We start from the raw sequence: 20025 nt of genomic DNA on the forward strand, positions 1-20025 counted from the left end.
GAGATGAATGTACAACGTTGAGTGTAGGCATCTTCATTTGTTAGCATTTGCAAAACAAACATTTTGCCCTATTTGGAGAGACTTCTGCATTAGAGGCTGATCCCCTGTGTGGTTGAAGGTGGCAGTCTACTGGTCTATAGTCTTCTACCTCCCAGGGATCGTGCACCACCGTCCTGAGGGTTAACACACATGTTGGTGACAGGACACTGAGGAGTAATTGCACATGTGCTGGCTACTTGCAGCTGAACATTAGAAAACACAGCATTAGAACAGCTTTTGAGAGCTAAAACAAACACATTGACTGCTGAGGGGTTAACCTACATGAGTTGGGTGCTGAGGGTTAACATCTCTGTCTGAGGCTAAGCACTTTGAATTCAAGGCTTGAGGAATGAGCGATGAGGGGTTATCGCATATGCTGGGGACACTACACTGAAGGGTTAATTCATCTGGTCTGGAGACTGGATGTGAAGGGGTTAATGCTTTTATGTTGGAGACAGGTCACTGATGGCTTAATGACACATTCTAAATATTCGTCACTAAGGGGTTGTTGTACATACTCTTAAGCAGCTTGCATACATTGCAGAAGGTTCAGTAAGGAGTTAATGTTTTTAAGCTGTGGTTAGGTGGCTGAGGGAATAATGGTCATTCTCTGAAGGTTGATCGCTGAGAGTTTAATACACATACACTATGGATTGGTCACCAATGGGTTAATACATACTGCAGACTGGTCACAAATTGGTTAAGGTCCATACTCTGCGGGTGTAAAACTGAATAGAGAACTCTGTGTACTGAAAGGGCATCTCATTGCTGATATAGATACTGGACGTGATTTGCATTTGCTGGGGGCAGGATACAGAGGAAAGCCCAATGCGTGTCCTAACGCACACACACCCAAAAATCATGGACTACATACAATCTACAGTTACTGAGAAACTTACTTTTGCAGAGGTGGGGAGGACAGAGACTGATGCTTTCAGTTGAGTGCAAAACCTCCAGGTTGTTTGTGCTCATTGAATGATGTCTGTGGGGAGGACATGGACAGTGTTAAGTATGCCATTCATAGCGGTGTGACTGACTGCAGACTGAGAAGTTTTTGGAGGATAAAATAGAGAGATTTTGTGCTGGATGTGGAATATTTCAATGGAAAAACTAATGTGCTGGTGGAGGGATACGGGGGATAAACGTGTGTGTGTGTGTGTGTGTGTGTGTGTGTGTGTACAGTGCCTTGCAAAATAATTCACCCCCCTTGGCATTTTTCATGTTTTGTTGACTCACAACCTGGGATTAACATGGATTGTTTGAGGATTCGCTTAATTTTAATTTACAGAATGCGCCCACAACTTTGAAGATGTTTTTTTTATTTTTTATTCTATTGTGAATCAAACAACAAATATGACAAAATAACAGAAAAGTCAATGTGCATTACTATTCACCCCCCCCCCCCCCAAAGTCTATACTTTGTAGAGCCACCTTTTGCGGCTATCACAGCTCCAAGTCGCTTTGGATAAGTCTCTGTGAGCTTGCCACATCTTATCACTAGGTTTTTTTGCCCATTCCTCATTACAAAACTGCTCCTGCTCCTTCAAGTTGGATGGTTTGCGCTTGCGAACAGCAATCTTTAAGTCTGACCACAGATTTTCTATTGAATTGAGGTTTGGGCTTTGACTAGGCCATTCCAACACATTTACATGTTTCCCCTTAAACCACTCAAGTGTTACTTTAGCAGTGTGTTTGGGGTCATTGTCCTGCTGGAAGGTGAACCTCCATCCTAGCCTCAAATCACACACAGAGTGGTACAGGTTTTGCGCAAGAATAGCCCTGTATTTAGCGCCATCCATCTTTCCCTCAACACTGACTAGTTTCTCAGTCCCGATTGCTGAAAAAAAATTCCCACAGCATGATGCTGCCACCACCATGTTTCACTGTGGGGGTGGTGTTCTTTGGGTGATGTGATGTGTTGGGTTTGCACCACACATAGCGTTTTCTTTGATGGACAAAAAGTAAAATTTTAGTCTCATCAGACCAGAGTACCCTCTTCCATACATTTTGGGAGTCTTCCCACATGCCTTTTCACAAACTCAAAATGTGCCATTTTGTTTTTTGCTGAAAGTAATGGCTTTCTTCTGGCCACTCTGCCATACAGCCCAACTCTATGGAGCGTACGGATTATTATCGTCCTATGTACAGATACTCCCGACTCTGCTGTGGAACTCTGCAGCTCCTCCAGGGTTACCTTAGGTCTTTGTGCTGTCTCTCTGATTAATGCCCTCCTTGCCCGGTCCGTGAGTTTTGGTGTGCGGCCGTCTCTTGGCAGGTTTTCTGTTGTGCCATGTTCTTTCCATTTGGTTATGATAGATTTGGTGGTGCTCCTAGGGATCATCAAAGATTTGGCTATATATATATATATATTTTTATAACCTAACCCTGACTTGTACTTCTCAAAAACATTGTCCCTTACTTGTTTGGAGAGTTCCTTGGTCTTCATGGCAGTGTTTTGGTTAGTGCTGCCTCTTAGGTGTTGCAGCCTCTGGGGCCTTTCAAAAAGGTGTGTGTATATGTAATGACAGATCATGTGACACTTAGATTGCACATCATTTCACTAATTATGTGACTTCTGAAGGTAATTGGTTGCACCAGAGCTTTTTATGGGCTTCATTAACAAAGGGGGTGAATACATACACATAAGCCAATTATATATTTTTTTTCCTGAAAAATAGTGTTATGTATATTGTGTTCTGATCCATCACATATGATTCAGATTAAAAAAAATTGAACTAAAGGCTGTAATGTAACAAAATAGGTAAAAAGCCGGGGGGGGGGGGGGGGGGATACTTTTGCACGGCACTGTATATGTGTGAGCTGGGGGGAGCACACTTCAAGGCACAAATAGCAGTCCAGTGCTGTAGTGACAAACCAAACATTGCTGTGATTTGTTTGACTATACATAAGTCTATTTACAGGTGCTTTCCAAAAGAAAGTAAATAGGACAGTAAATAGTAAATATATTTTTATATATATATATATAAAAATATGGATGTTCTCCGACTTTGGCAATATCTTCAAGGGGATAGTGAAATTATACTGTGAAAATGAAACTGACCAGGGAATTATATTTATAACCACCTTTCTACCAAAGCCATTTTTTTTACACTATTGCACATGTTAAAATGGAAGTCTACGTTCACCTTTCCGAACATGGTACACCTGTATTTCAGGTGTAACATGTTCAACATGCACTCCCCCTTAAGCCCGCCCCCCGCCCCCACCATTAGAGTGGGTGGGGGATCCTCTGTGAAAAGTTAGTGGTGGGCGTGTAAGAGGCTTATTACACACGGCCTCATCCATTCACAGTTTCCTGTGAATGAATAGACTACAAGTATGGATTGTAGTTCTCAATGAACTGCAAGGGTGCTGGTGAGCGCTTCTGCTATTGATCAAATAGCCTTTTCTCAAGTAAATGCCTGCCCATATCTGAGTTATGGGCAGACAGCTATCCTGTGGGCCTGCAGGAGTCTGACATTGCACTGAAATTGCATTGAGGTATAGGCAGACCGCTATCCTGAGGGTCTCCAGGAGTCTGACATTGCACCCCCAGTCTGCTGATCGCTGGTTTAAGGCTCTACAGGCACCTTAAAAATAAAATAAATGCATGCTATTTTACCTGAAAAAAAAGCACATTTATTATTATTTTTTATCAAAATTTGAACTTCACTTTGTGTCATTCTAGGCCTGAAAATGAGTTCATTGTAAAACACAGGACACAAGACATGGTGTCACAGACCAAGCAGTATCCATTGCTACCACCATATGATTGGACACTGGAAAAAGCTTTGCTGCTAAGGCCTCCCAGTGCAGCCTTGTATAACCCCACTCCCTTACATGGCCTAAGGTGATGGACCTCTTCTCTTATGGAGAAGTTTCTAAGCCATTCTTATTTTTGTTCGCTATTTTAACTGGTAGTTCTATCAGGACCCAACTGCTTGTTGCTAGTGGGCTTACTAGCAGTTTCTGGGTCAGTTACTTTTGATGTACATAATGGGAACTGTACCCAGACCCTGCAGCTGGCATGTAATGCTTGATTCAGGCACTAAACCAAACTTCACCCATCACAGTGTTCAAACTCGCAAAGGGGTCTTTGGGGGTCTATGGCACTTACCTTGCCATATGGTGTAACGGATGTAGTTAGCAGCAGGGCGTTTAAACTGCTCCAGGGCCGTGATCCATCCCTTTGCAAGTTTGAACACTGTGATGGGTGAAGTTTGGTTCCCTCCCAGAACCTGCAGTGTGAATAAGGGGTTCCCAGTATTATTACAGAATCCTATTTCTTTATCGTACATCACAGGATACAGGGCCAGTCATTATATTAACCACTTGGGTTATACGCCAGCTATAGGTGAATGGACACTGGTAGATCAATCAAACAGGAAGTCCTCCCCTATATAACCCCTTCTACACAGGAAGCACATCAGTTTTTTCGCCAGTGTCTGTAAGGTGGTGGTCACTGATGTGATATATGTGCTCTTGGAACATATGTGGAGGCCTGGATGGTTCTATTAAGAATCATGGACTTCAGTCGGATCCATTTGAAAAACCAATTGGCCAAAATGGATGATACCTGAGCTTCATTGGAAGGAGAGAAGATTCCTCAAGGTTTGCCTGTAATGCAGCCATATGGCGCTGGACCCTGCTTAATGGAGACCTATGCAGTGTTTTTTCTGACCAAGGTGCTTTCCTGCAGTGTGCTATACAGGTCAAGTGGAGTGGACCCCACATTAAGGGGAACCCAGTCTCTGTAGGTCTTTTACGACAAAGCTTGCCATGATGGGTGAAGATTGGACTCCTGTTATCTTCAGAGTCCTGCAGCAGGAATGGTAAGTCTGCATTTGTTTGCAGTTTCTCTTTTAAAAAAGAGACTGGCATGTAAAAAAAAAAAATTCTTATTTATTTAACTTTTTATTCTTTATTTTTACACTGCTTAAAAAAAAAAGATATATATTCCTATTACAAGGAATGTAAACATCCCTTGTAATAGAAAACATGACCTCTTAAATATGAGATCTGGGGTCAAAAAGACCTCAGATCTCATATTTACACTAAAATGCAGTAATTAAAAAAAAAAAGTCATTTGAAAAAATAATTGTAAAAAATATCCCTTTAAGCAAGGTCAAAACATCACTTTCGCCTATAGCTTATGCTAAAGAGTAGCATAGTTTATATTGCCACTTTGCTGCTCCCAGGCACTAGGCTGGTGCACGTATGGGCGGTTGGGTCGGGTCCGGTAGCCTAAAGTTGTGGGCGGGTTTGTCTCCGCCCGCGCTTCAGGGTCCTGGCTTCAGCTTGCGCTCCAGCGGTCTGGGTACACGCAGGAGCGGAAGTGGAGCATGATAGGCGGACGGACGCTTGTGCTCGGGCATCCTCGATGTGCGCCTGAGCGGAAGTGTCCATACTGGGGCAGCAGGAACCCGCACTTCCTGTTATACGGGACTAGGTGCGCTCCAGCCAACTTGTGGAGCGCACATGAGATTGATCACTGAGTACTTCCTCCCTGCACGTACAGGTGCGGTTTTCATGTATCGATATATTGAATCAACTAATAGAATGCTGAAGTGGTCACTGGCGTAAATCTAAGGTAAATGCCTTGTCCCCCTTTCCCACATGAGCATACAGATAGGAGTAAAATAAGTAAAATAGAGCGATCGATGTGTGTGTGTGTACACCCATATATCTGTGTGTATGTGCACATGCTTGTGTTTTTGGGTATCTATGGGTGTACACATGGATATGTGTATTCATCTTTTTTACATGGAGGTGTTTACTAGAAAATGTTTTCCTATATGTGAATGGTCGCGAATGGAAGACAGGTGAATGGGTAGTCAATTATTTTATAGAATTTAGTTTTAAAAATTATTTATTTTTATTTTTTGTGGGTGGAGCTTCATGACCTTTCCGACCACATGTGTTTAGAAACTTCCATATATATATATATATATATACCGGTAGCCTCCAGCGAGAGACCATTGCCCATTTTGGCTCTGAAGAAAGGGGGTCAGTCCTGAAACGCGTTAGCCGTTTTCGTTGAGGTATTTACCAATTCCTCTGACATCTGATCTGGATTCGCCAATGTTCGGTGCGATGGATCTATTTGTATTAATTTTGCCTTTGATCAATACTCGTTTGTGAGTAGCCATTTTGCTATTTGATTTTTTTTTAAATAAAGCTATTTTATGGTAATGCACTAGCTCAGTGCGCCTTCCCCTCTTTTGTATTGTTTTTCTCTAGTATCTGAACACCCAATGTTCTAAAGGAGGGCTACAAGACCTTTTGACAACACCATCTTAAACTGTCTATATCACATTTCAAAGACCAAGACACCAGAGCGCAGGAGAATTTGTTGTTTTTTTAAGAATACTTGTATGCCTGCATGTTTGCATACCTAGGTACTTGCATAACGGAATACCTGGGTACTTGCATACCTAAGGAGTTGCATAGAGGTAAACCAACATTGTTTTAGGCCTGAATCCTTGGATGACTGTATAGTAGATTGGCTAATATAGTTGCTGCATTATTTAGCTGTTATACCAGTTAAAAGGTTCCAGAAAAGAGAGGCAGCCATGGGAGGCAGGTGCACCGCTCTCAGGTTCAGGGATCTGGTGGTGTCCACATCTTCCGATGGACAGTGGTGTCGTCAGGTTCATCTGAGCCACTGTGGTGTTTGGCATTGCAGTGTTTCCAGACACATTCATTTTTTCATCAGACTGCAGCTTGATCATGTCTGATCTCGGTTGATCGAAGTCTAAGCAGGATCAAGCCTGGTTAGTATGTAGATGGAACACTGCCCAGGAATACCAGATGCTGTAAACATTTCCCCACCTGGTTGAGGGAGGTATCTGAGGCGGCTGTGTTTTGGGAGTATCTTAGGGCAGACTCTGAGGTGGTTTGTTCCATCTTTAGCCAGCAGAAAACTGGTAGGTTAAGTGCACCTCTTGGGACTGTCTGGGTCTGCCATAGAGTCGTCAGTCTTTTTTTGTCTTGCATTTTCTCTTGGAGCAGAAGTTATGGGCTAAATTCCCTGAGAGAGCAGAGCAGTTCCAAAACCAAATAGGGACATGAGGGCTATCTTAAGATATCAAGCCGCTGAAAATCCTCCTGTTTTCAGATAGGCTAGATCTGTTCAGTGATGACCTCTCTGCAAGAGGTAAATTTCGGTGTCCATAATCTTCTATAAACACACGTCTTCATGTGGCGGTTTGTTTCCAGGCTCCTCAAGGATTTCTATATTTGCTGTAGAAAGCTGTTTTTTTTTTTTTTTTTTGTGAATCTTCCCTTTGGGTTGGCCACAGCTCTAGAGGGTTCACAAAGCATCTAGCCCCAGTGCTGGGCTTGCTGAAGACACCAATACTCGTTACCTCAATATTCTTTCTATAGATTTCTAGAGGAGGAAGCTGTGTTTAGGTCAAAGCAAGTTCCCTACATACAGTCCTACTCCAGTACTTGGAAATATTATTTTGCCTGGGGTGAAGCTAGGAAGTGGCACCAGCAGAAATGAGAGTGGAAGATTTTCTTTTTCTTTCTCCGATCAGTAGGGAAAAGGAGATTGGCCTTAAGTACCACTTAAGGGTCAGTTCGTCAATATCCATTCTTTTCCAGAGGCCGTTGTTCTCACACCTTGTTTCATACCTCATACAGCATGTAACTTGGACAGTCTCACCTGTCGGGCCATTTTTGTGTTCTTGGGACTTGAATTTAATCTTGATTGTCCTTGCAGAGGCCACTTTTTGAACCAATCGGGATTCTGTTGGTCCTTTTATCTTGGAAGGTGGCTTCTTTGGTTGCTATCACTTCACTGAGTAGAGTGTCAGAGTTGGCAGCTCCTTCATGCAAGGAGCTGTTCCTGGTCTCGGATCATAAGGTGAAGTTTCGTCCTCATCCACTTTTATTGCCTTAAGTGGTTTCTAGTTTTCACTTGAATCAGGACAGTGTCTTGCCTTTTATTTTTCTCCTAATCCACAGTCGGCAAGAGAAAGATTGCTACATACTCTAGAGGTTGTTCAGGAGCTCAGGATCTACTTGAGTTGTCGGCACAGGTCTGGATTCCTGGTTTGTGCTGCCAGAAGAGCCCAGGAAGGGCATCCAGGTCGAATATTTAGCAGTGGATCTGACAGTTTATCATAGATGCCTATGGTTTAAATGGCAAAAAGGCTTAAAGTTATATTTAAGGGGGGGCGTGGCCGGACGCGAATGGCGACGGATGTTTGATTGAACGCTCCTGCTGCTTGCGGAGCTATCCGTCGCCATCCACAAGATCTTTTGCATCCTATCGGCCTAAATTACCTCAGGCAGCTGGCTAAGACCCGCAGTGGTGTTCCGGACGGATATTGCGGCGCTCAGTGCAGCGTGGACCCGGGAGATTCGCCGCGCTGTGATCCTCCGGCCGCTGCCATCTTTCTTTTTCCCGAGGCCTCGCGGAACATCCCTGGCCCTGACTTCTGGAGTGGTAAGGGGCCTTCATCGGTCTCCCCCCATAACTCCCCCTCCTGCCAGGATACCTCCGGTGGCGTTCCCTGGACTCTGGGGCGCTCGGGAAGGCCATGGCCGGCTCCGGCCTACTGCGGCCTAGTCAAGCCTACAGATCCCCGGTGTTTCCTGCGGCCGCCGCCCGGGATAGTGCTCCGCGGCCGTTCCGGCCTCCCACCACGGCCGAGGGCTCAGCATTCCCACTGGAGACGGAGGCTAGATATGGCTGAGTAGGAGCAAACTTTTCTGGAGCACCCGGTCGCCTCTCGACCACCCCGACCGTTTAGATACCTTTTTAAAGCACTATGCACTCCGCTAAGAAGAAGGGAGCCAAGCGGAACAACAAACTGTTGAATTCAGCGTCCCACACCCCGACCTCCGGAGAGCTTGACCGGTTGTTTCACCGCCAGCAATTTTTGTCCCCGGAGGCCAAGATGGCTGCGACTCACGCGGAGGAGGAGAACGTGTCCCCGGGTCCGGCACCACTCTCACGTACAGAGCATACCCCGGCGGATGGCAGTCGGGAATTCCCGCCGGACCTCCGCCCCATAGACGACGAACTGCGGCGAGTTGCCGTGCCAACAGGCGGAGTGGACGCGGAACTGCGTATGCTGCTCCAAGCGTTACCGACGAAAGCGGACATAACAGCTCTGATAGGGACTGTGGAAGCGGCGCACCGCAAAGAGATGGCGGCAGTTAAAGCAGACGTATCGGCGCTTAATTCCAGGGTGGAGGCGGGGGAGACCTCACTGGCTGCTTTTGAACAACGTATAGCGGCAGTGGAGAAACTCCAGGAGGCACACGCAGAGACTCTGGTGACACAACAACTCCACTTGGAGGAAATGGAGGACAGGAGTCGCAGGAACAACCTGCGACTCCGGGGCTTACCTGAGGCTACAGGCCCTGAAGACTTGCAGGATACCGCGCTTGCTATCTTCCGCGCTATAGAAGGCATCGAGCTCCCGGACCGGGTGGAGATCGACCGGATCCACAGAGCGCTGGGCCCTAAACCTACTGACCCCCTGCGACCCCGGGACGTTATCTGCAGGATCCACCACTTTTCTCAAAAGGAACAGATCCTACGCAAAGCCTGGAGCGCTGGAGACCTGGAGTTCGATGGGGCGACCATTAAGATCCTTCCGGACCTCTCCCGCCCCACCTTGCAAAGACGGGCCATGCTGAGGCCGCTGCTTGACCTTGCTCGTAGGAGAAACATAACTTACCGCTGGGGTTATCCACTGTCGGTGATGTTTAAGAAGGATCAGAGGTCGTTTACTTTGCGGAAACCTAAATCCCTGCCTGCCCTCTTTACCTTTCTTGAAGCGGATCCGGTGAGGCTGCCTGACTGGCTGGCTTTCCTCCCACGAGCCCAAGGACAACCGAATATGTCGGGACAGGGAGCTGTGGTACCTCCCGGATTACAAAGAGGTCGTCGCCGACCTAGGGCGGTCTCTCAGGAGGATGTCCGTGAAACTTGATCTAGCTCCCGGGTGCAAACGCCCAACTTCGTGTGACCGTAACCTGATGACCCCAACCCCAGGTCTGGAACTCACCTGCTAAGTTAAGTTTTTGTTCCTTTTCTTTGCCCTTGCATTTCCAGTTGCCTTTGGCCCTTGACTGTCCCCTGGTTCCCTCATGATCCCCTGACACCGCCCCCCTTTTATTTTTTTTTATTTTTTTTCTGTGGGCCACCCGTCCCGAGTGTTTGCATGATCCTACCTGGATTTTATCGTCCCCCCCCCCCCCCCCCGGGCAGCTGTGGAAGGCTATGCCCCCAACCCTCGGTTGCCTTTTTTGTCTTGCTGACTCTGCCCTGCCTGTCTGCCGCGGCACACCCCTTCTTAGTTACGGCTAGAACACTCCACGCTACAGTGCCCAGCCGAGACGGACACTATTTTGCCACCGTTTGATGTGTGGGGAATCACGCTACTGGGTTACCTGCTGCGAAATCTCCCCATTGACAGCGGCCCTGAGAGTAGTAGTCATGTGGACCCCTCGGCCGGACATACGGACATGTAGCCCGGGCGGATGGGAGATGGGTTTGATATGGCTGCACGCTCGGGGCCCTGATGACATGGGGGGTTCTGGGGTCATGGGCCTTCACTAGATTGCAGATGCATTGAGGGATTCTGACACAGTTGTGTGTTTAGTTGGGGGTGGGGGGCGGGCTATCCGGACGTTGGACACCATTTGATGGGATGTCTGTCCTGTACTCTGAGCCGTTTTAGCTGACGCTCGGCAGGCTTTTCAGGTATGTCTGGGGAGGGTTGACGATCTCTTACATAGCCTGGCAGAAACAGGATGCGCAGCCCTTGCGCTGCGGCAATCTTTACATTTGGAGCCAGGTGTCTACCAAAAAGCTGGTACGAGGGGAACGTATACTGTGGGGAATAAGAACAACTATTTTTAGTTCTGTTTTTTCAGTTTTACTGTATTTGTTATCTCCCTTTTCCTGGTTGGGGGGTCATCCCTGTTGCAGTATTATTGGAGTGATTCATGTGTGTTTTTTCTTTTCATTTTTATGATATATGTCGGGGTGGGGAGGGGTGCCTGGGCGCTCTTTTTGAGCCCTGTCCTACCTCCCCCCCAGATAGGCTGGTATATGCCGCTGGGTTCTGCCATACGGCCCCCAAGCGCCATATGCAAATATTATATTGTACGTGGGACAAGGTGTTAGACTTTGTCCCATTTTTCTGACTCTCTTTCTCTTTTTTTCCTTGACGTTTTTTTTCCTTTTCTTTCTGGTATCTGTTTCAACCTTCTGTTTCCTTCCCCTCTCTTCCCTTACCCTTCCCTTCCTGATTCTTTACGCCATCCGCCCCCCTCCCTCCCCCCCCCCGATCCCCCATGGCGTTTGACGAACTTACAGTGATGTCCCTAAATGTTAAAGTTCTTAACACGCCGGAAAAGAGGCGTATTTTATTAGACGATTTAAAAAGATCCCATGTAGATGTGGCTTTTCTCCAGGAGACACACTTTAAGGATACTAAGCTACCTTATTTACGAAATAAGCATTACCCGATAGCCTATCATTCCACAAACCCAACGGCTAAGTCCAAGGGTGTCTCCATACTGATCTCCAGTAAGGTTCCCTGGACATGCCAGAGCTACAATCTGGACCCCTCGGGACGGTTTGTCTTTCTCAAGGGTACGGTAGGCCTCACGCAGCTTACCCTGGCAGCGATATATGCCCCTAATGACCATCAGGCTACATTTCTGGAAGAGACTTTGGAGTGTCTTCAAGACTTTAGAGAGGGCCAGCTGATTATAGGGGGAGACTTTAATGCCCCACTGACTCCCTCGGTCGACACTTCCTCTGTAAGGACCTCCATCCCCTTAGGCCAACTCAAGCGTATGTCTAAGACGTTCCATAAATCACAGCTGATTGACGTTTGGCGTCTGCAGCACTCGGGAGAGCGTGACTATACCTACTATTCCTCTGTTCACCAGGTGTACACTAGGATAGACTACTTCCTGATCCCCCATGCGCAACTACATGCCGTTGAACACACATCTATTGGAATTAGGACTTGGTCTGACCATGCACCCATATTTTTGACATACCGTATATCTGATCACGCCCCTTTCAGGCAGCGCTTCTGGCGTCTGAATGAGAGCCTCTTGCAGGCACCGGAGGTGTTGGCGGAGGTGTCTAGGGAGCTGCATTGTTACTTCCAGGAGAATGCCCAACCTGATTGCGCGCCTGGGATTTTGTGGGAGGCTCACAAACCGGTGATTAGAGGGATCCTTATTAAGCATGGGGCCCGAATTAAACGGGAACGTACCCAACGACTTAGCCAGCTCCTACAGAAACTTGCTGTTGCTGAGGGCAAACATAAGCATAGTCCCACACTGTCCTCGGAAATCTGACTTGACAACCTTGCGGAACCAGATCGACGATCTCCTCCACTACAGAGCAAAGGCACATTTACAGATCTGCCGTAGAATGACATATGAATCAGGGAACAAGTGCGGAAAACTGTTGGCGAGAATGGTCAGGGACTTAAAACTTTCCACGTACATTCCTCACATTAACAAGGCAGGGGGCGACAGGGCAATCCTACCCACGCATATTACACAGGAGTTTCATTCCTTCTACTCCACCCTTTACAACCTGCCTCCGGTGACAGCGCCCCACTCAGAAATGGAAGAATACGTTGCGACCTCTCAAATGCCCTCTCTCTCGCCTGACACGCAAAGACTCTTAGACTCTCCCATAACTTTACCAGAACTCCAAACGGCCATAAAATCCCTGAAACCTGGGAAAGCACCGGGTCCTGACGGCTATACCTTGCAATATTACAAAACCCTATTCCCAGTCTTGGGCCCCCAACTACTTACGGTATTTAATGCCATGGGGTCGGGAGAAACATTTGCCTCCGCTACCCTAGGTGCCCATGTCTCCGTGATCCCTAAAGAAGGGAAAGACCCGGCGTCCTGTGGCAGTTATAGACCTATATCGCTGCTGAATGTGGATCTTAAACTGTTCAACAAAATACTGGCTACTCGGCTGGCATCACATCTCCAGCAACTTATCCACCTAGATCAAGTGGGTTTTGTCCCGTCAAGGGAAGCTAGAGATAGTACCACCAAAGTGCTGAATTTGTTACACATTGTGTCATCGCGGAAGACCCCGTGTATATTTTTAAACACTGATGCCGAAAAGGCGTTCGATCGGGTTAACTGGTCGTTTATGTTTACAGTACTTCGACATATAGGACTGGGGGAGGTGATGCTGAGCCGCATAGCTAGTATATATAGTAATCCTACGGCCCAGGTGAAGGCAAACGGTGTACTGTCAGAACCTTTTAAGATCACCAATGGCACGAGACAGGGCTGCCCATTGTCCCCCCTGCTTTTCGCTCTGTCCTTGGAACCGTTTTTGGCCAAGATCAGAATGAACCCTGATATACAAGGGGTGGCAATTGGTCGACTGCAATGTAAGCTGTCAGCCTATGCAGATGATATGCTCTTCTCCATCACTAACCCGATTATTTCCCTACCGAACCTCCTGAGTGCATTCGAGACATACGGGAAACTCTCTTACCTTAGGATTAACTTCATTAAATCTGAAGCGATGGGAATATCTATTCCGGCACGTACCCTCTCTGTGCTACAATCCACCTTCCGATTTAGATAGGCGTCCTCTGCCTTGACTTACCTGGGCACGAAAATCCCAACTGACTTGTCTATATGACTATATGACTATAACTTTCCCCCATTGTTGATAAAGATCAGGACACTGCTAGACACATGGCATAAGGGGCTGCACTCATGGTTTGGGAGATGCAATCTACTAAAGATGAGTGTGATCCCCAAACTGTTATACCTCTTTCAGGCTCTCCCGATCAGAATACCTTCCATATATTTTAAACAGGTGCAGTCTCTGTTTGTCCAATTTGTCTGGGCATACAAGAGGCCACGCATACCACGTGCCCAACTTTCTGCTCCAAAACGATATGGGGGACTGGCGCTCCCCGATGTTAGGAGATACTACCAAGCTATCCACTTAGGCAGTCGTGGACTGGGGACGACATCAAGAATTGAAATTGTGGGTACAGATAGAACAACAGCAGGTAAACATTCCCCTGCGATCTGCACTATGGTGTGGTGGCACCCTCCCCCCAGAGATAAAATCGCATCCTTTGATAGGGAACACTCTGATGCAATGTCTTCAGGCGACCCTTCCGAACTCCCTGACTACCAAAACATCTCCATTGACCCCGATTCTGGGTAACCACCGGTTCCCCCCTGGGAATTCACTTACACGCTTTAGGACGCTGAGGGATTCAGACTGTGTTACGGCTGCACGATTTGTGCGGCAAGGTAGGTGGCCTTTGTTAACGGAGCTAACCGACCCCGCGGGCTCATTCCAGCTCTCCTTCTGGGACGCAGTACAGATACACCATTTCCTTCAAAGCATCCCAGATCCCCAATCTTACACACGACCGCTGACCTCATACGAGGAATTCCTCACGGGCACGGAACCAATTTCTCGAGTCCTCTCTACAATGTACTCGACACTGAATACACCAGCCCACCCGCCGAGCCTAGCGTGCTTGGACAAGTGGGAGGCAAAGCTTCAATGCACCTTTACTGCAGTCCAGAAACAAAATATAATTGACCACTCTCTTAAAACGTCGATGTGCACTAAAATTCAAGAGACCAATTATAAAATCATGACACGGTGGTATCTTACACCGAGTCGCCTGCACGCCATCTTCCCAGACACGTCGGCACATTGCTGGCGGTGCCATGAGGAAAGGGGGTCCATGCTACATATGTTTTGGTCCTGCCCTAAGTTGACGCCTTTCTGGACTGCGGTACGCACGGTGTCTCAAAAATTTACAGACCTGCTGATTCCCAATGACCCGGCGTTCTTTCTACTCCATGTATCCACCCTGCCCCCCAGAAAATATAGGAGATCTATACTGAGACATTTGACTAACGCTGCCAAGTCCTGTATCCCCCTACTTTGGAAGCAGGACTGTCCTCCAACCGTAGCTATGTGGTTGAAGAGGGTAGAAGACATGAAAAAAATGGAGGACTTGGTGCTGACAGCACAACACAGACAGGACACCTATAGGAAAACCTGGTCTCTCTGGAATATGTTCATTCTTTCAGATGAAGGAAAGTCCCTGCTTGCGCCTTGAGCTGTTGTGATTATACAGACGCTAGGCAGTATACGGAGGTGCCGTCCCCATGGACATGTACCTCCGTCCCACGCCTCCCCCTGTCCCTCCGCACCCCCCCCCCCTTCTCTCCCGATCCTCCCCCTTTTCCCCTGCATCTCGCCTTTCTCTCTTCTTTCATTCTTTTCTGGTAGCGTTATGTCGGCCTATATTGTTTAGACCTTGGATATACCAACGAACTGAGCATCGGGAGTATATAGACCCGGGTTATATTTTCTTTCTTGTGCTGTTGAAATACATGCTGTATTTGGTATCCTGTCAAGATGTGTGACTTGGAGGCTGCGACCTCCATTTTTATGCTACCGCTGTATGTTAAACGAGCCCTTGCCCCATTGTTGAAAACTAATGAAATATATATTTGAAAAAAAAAAAAGTTATATTTAAGGTTTGCTGTTTTACAAAAATTAACAAACATATGTTATACTTACCTGCTCTGTGCAGTGGTTTTGCACAGAGCAGCACTGATCCTCCTCTTCTGGGGTCCCCCAACTGGCACTCCTGGTTCCCTTCCCCTAGACCAGTGTCCCCAATGGTAAGCCGCTTGCTATGGGGGCACTGCTACATAGATGCTCCAGAGCCCCGCTCTGCACAACCATAAGACACTTGGCGCTGGGGCTCAGCCCCGTACTCCTCGTTAGTTCACTGACTGGGATTAACTGCAGTGGAAGCCAGTGTCTCAGCCAGTTTCTCAGCTAGTGAGGAGAGAGACACCTGGGACAGCCGAGGCTCCTGTGCACATGGCTGGATTGAGAGGGGGCTCAGGTGAGTATTAGGGGAGGCTGGGGGGAAGCAGCACACAGAAGGTTTTTTTTTACCTTCATGCATAGAATGCATGAAGGTAAAAAAACCTTTAGCCTTTACAACCGCTTTAACACTGATTGCCTTAATAGACCTTCCATTTCCACATAAAACACAAGGAGTACATTGGAGCAAGGTCCTACACTACTCACACGTCCTCTGATTCTAGCTTCCTCTCAAGAGCTCAACAGATAGCCTATTGGTAGATTTAATTGCAACTAGATCTAAATTCATTTGAATACTCTGTACTTCTAGAACCTTTGGTCTTCAGGGCTCAGAAGTGCTCTTCTGCCTCTTCACTAGCTGAATCTTTTTTTCTGTAGTCTAAACTTCTATCCTCTTTGAAAAAGATATAGGGGAAGGAGAGGCAGAAGAGGATATTGCAGATTTCATCTTGTGCATGTTATGAGACACAAACTAAGGCATTTGCTTTGTACTGTAAGCACATTCTTTGATGCGGTGCATACTAGCCAAACGGCTGACTTTTCCCTTAGGCTCCATGCACACTGACTAAAAAAAATATTTCTTATACAGGAGTTTTGTGTTCTGCCCGTAGAAGCAGCTTAATGTATGCTGCTTTTTTGTGTTGATGACCTAGAGAATGTACGTGCCAGGTCTCTAGGATGACACGGCTCTCTGTACATATGCGCAGAACTTTGTGGTTAAAAACTTTGTTGGCTAAACCTGCTTGCAAAAGGCATCTTTCACATGCCTTTTGATAGTAAACGCCCTCTTGGAGAATTCCTTGACACATGACAGAAAGTTATGGATGGAAAAGTACTTCTACCCCCCCCCCCCCCCAAAAAAAGCCTAAGCCTACTACTGCCATGACTGTTACCACCTCCTTGCAAAAAAGCAAAAAGGGTCCTTTTGTTCCACCCAGGCATAGTCCTCTAAGTGTGGGTCCATTTTTTCCTTGCAAGCCTTGGACCCCAAAACCAACCCTACCCTTTACCTCTGAAGTTGGGGGAACATATTTTGTAATTTTGCCAGTATAGACCCGAGAGGTCCTGCGCATAGGGGTCTAGTCTGTTGTTTCCAGAAGCTAAAAAATACAATTTCTATCTCTGGCCCTCCTTGATTCCTAACTTCCAATCCCCAGGGGTTATCTCAGTTCCTGCAGAGGAAAGGTTCAAAGGGTTTTACTTAAACCTATTCAAAGTCCCAAAATCAAATGAGGCATTCACCCAATTTTGGACCTAAAATTCCCATAGGGGTATCTGCCTGTCTCCAAAGTTTGCATGGTGTCTGTAAGATCCATCATCACTTCTCTGAGATTAAGAGAATTTCTGGCATTAGTGGACATTCAAGATGCCTATCTTCAGGTTTCCAACTTTACCATAAACCAGTGCTTTGTATGCTTTGCTGTGGGAGACCAATTTGTCACCCTAACATTCTGGCTATGCTCTGCACCAAGAGTTTCCATGGACCAAAATTCCTCCGCACTCTTTACAAAATGCTGACTCTGCTCCTGGCTCTACTAATATCTCAGGGTATCTACATCACCGGGTATCTGGAAGATGTTCTGTTGCAAGATTCTTCAGTAACGGTCCTATTTTCCAACATTCAAATGACAATCTACTTCAAACTTTTTTGATGCATGATAAACTTCAAAATGTCTTCCCTCTAGCCTTCCTATTGCCTGGCGTATTTGGGCTGATCTTGGACATTGTTCCTTCCTGAGGCAAAGATCTTTTCTTTGAGGTCCAACTTCTGAACTCTCAGGGCCCAGGCAAACAATGTTTCTAAAGTTTTCCAACTGCTGGACTCGCACTGCAGTTGAGTCGGGCAGATGGACCAAGGAAAAGATTTCTTGGAGGCCCAACTACTGGGCTCTCAGATCAACCAGGAACCCCACGACTCAATTTTACATAAATATAGCCTCTTCCAAGGTGATCACATTTGTTCAGTTCCACCTGAGATTTTTGAAGATCAATATTCTCACAATGTGGGACAAGCAGACTCTTTCTCTGAATCATTCACTAGTGATGTCCTGTCAGTCAAAAATCTCCCTGATGTGAATTTCCAACTCAGCCCTAGAACTTTGAAAACCATTCCCTTCCCTCGCAATGGAAGATGGTAATGATAGACGTAAGCCTAATAGACTTGGGATGGGGTCTACAATTGCTTGGTCCCCACTGGAGTCAATGCTACTCTTCAGAATTCTGGAATAGAAAGCCATAAGACTGACTCTCCTACACGATTACTTAGTCAGACACTGTCACAGCTGTGGCCTACATAAACCACCCAGGGGGTACCAGAAGTCAGTCAGCCCTGAAGGATGAAACCTTTTTTCTCTCCTGGACAAAGAAACACATTCCAATGCCTAGACTCAGGAGATTGGGCTCTACATTCAGAGATCTTCCTAATCCTCTGCCAGAAATGGGGAACACCAGATGTGGACAACATAAGCTCCAGACTCAACAAAAACTGAACAAGTTTCTGGCACTATCCAGGAATCCCCTGGATGTCCAGGTAATTATTTGATCTGCTTGCAGACTGGTGTATGCATTCCTTCCTAGGAAGATTCTGCCCCGACTATGCCACAAGAAAGAGGAAGAATGTGTCTCCCTGGTATCTCATTTTGTTACTTTCTGTTCTAAGATTTCTTTTAAAATCAACTCATGATATCCCATTGGGGAATCTCACTAGTGAGTTGGACTTTTTGATGCCCATTATCTCCATCAGGCATGCCTTCGAGTTGGTAGCTTTTTCTGGTCTGAGACAAACCCTCCTTCCTTCCCAATGTGATCTCTTACCTTTCACCTCAATGAGGAGAGGGGTAGCACATGTTCTAACAAGAACCATGCACATGAACAGTGCAACAGAGAAGAGTGACAAAGAAATGAGCTTCTCAAAACGGTTTCACCTTTTACTGTCTAGTCACATGCAGCAGGAAGGGAAAGACCTTTAAATGTTACTTTAAAGTGATAACGTCTCTTTTTTCTTTTTTTTTTAACAAAAAAGACACAAATGTCATACTTACCTGTTCTGTGTAGTGGCTTTGCACAGAACAGCCAAGATCCCCCTCTTCTGTGCTCCTGGAACCCACCTTCTGTTAAGTGCCCCCACAGCAAGCAGCTTGCTATGGGTGCACCCAAGCCACAGCTACCTGTGTCTATTCAGAGACAGAGCTGTGGCCCGGCCTTGCCCCCCCTCTCTCTCCTCATTAGCTCACTGACTTTGACAGCAGGGGAAGCCAATGCTGGTTTGGAGGGAGAGTCCGGGGCATCCGAGTCTCCTGCACAACATCGCTGGATCGAGATGAGGCTCAGGTTAGTATTAGGGAGGCTGAGGGGGGCTGCTGCACACAGAAGGCTTTTTATCTTAATGCTTAGAATGCATTGGGATAAAAAAAACCTTCTGCCTTTACAACCTCTTTAAGTACAGCATATTAAAGTAATGTCTTCCACCCTGCCTGACAGGGCTGTGTTGTGTGGCACACGTGTAAATCTTCGAATCGGCAGACAGAAATACAAATCTAAAGAAAGGTAAAGAGCCCCCACATGTATAGAACATCTGTATATTTTGCTGTTCAGATTTAAACAAAATGTTTTTGCGGAATGTGAGTAAGGAATGTGGAGTACATCCACCTGACAAGAGACACTCCACTTTATTAGCAGAGGATAATCTTATTTTGGTTATGGAGTGCACATGTTATATACAAGAAAAGCTCTTTTAGAAAACTCAGTATATTTATATAAGAGTACATTGTTTGCCTCTGTTGTATAGTAACATGCAGTTTGTTTTTTGCACAGGCCAGCCAATTGCTTTAATATTCTTCGTCATATTTTAAAATGGCTGATTCCGTGAGTATTGCATTGACATTTAATTGTTACTTTTTATTATTCTAAGCTGTTTTTAATTTTCAATGCCACTGTATGCTACTCCATGGTTCTGTGTATTCTGTACCATGCACAGTGGACTGTGCAGTGTGGTTTATCCCCCTAGACTTAGCGGTGCATCGAGAGGACAGCAGAACATTGTAAAAAAACTGTTCCTGGAAGTTGAGACATAAACA

General features: G+C 46.4%; 1 protein-coding gene across 1 annotated transcript in view; it reads left to right on the plus strand.

The window, feature by feature from the left end:
- The window catches only part of ICE2 (interactor of little elongation complex ELL subunit 2), a 266066-nt gene that overhangs the window by 212937 nt on the left and 33104 nt on the right, over positions 1-20025 (plus strand). Inside the window, exon 14 of the mRNA XM_077472932.1 lies at positions 19763-19813. Coding sequence (XP_077329058.1) covers positions 19763-19813 — 51 coding nt within the window. The remainder of the gene's footprint in view (positions 1-19762; positions 19814-20025) is intronic.

This window comes from Lithobates pipiens, unplaced genomic scaffold, assembly GCF_037356315.1.
Source record: "Lithobates pipiens isolate NorthernLeopardFrog02 unplaced genomic scaffold, aLitPip1_a1.2 Scaffold_8, whole genome shotgun sequence".
NCBI lineage: Eukaryota > Metazoa > Chordata > Amphibia > Anura > Ranidae > Lithobates > Lithobates pipiens.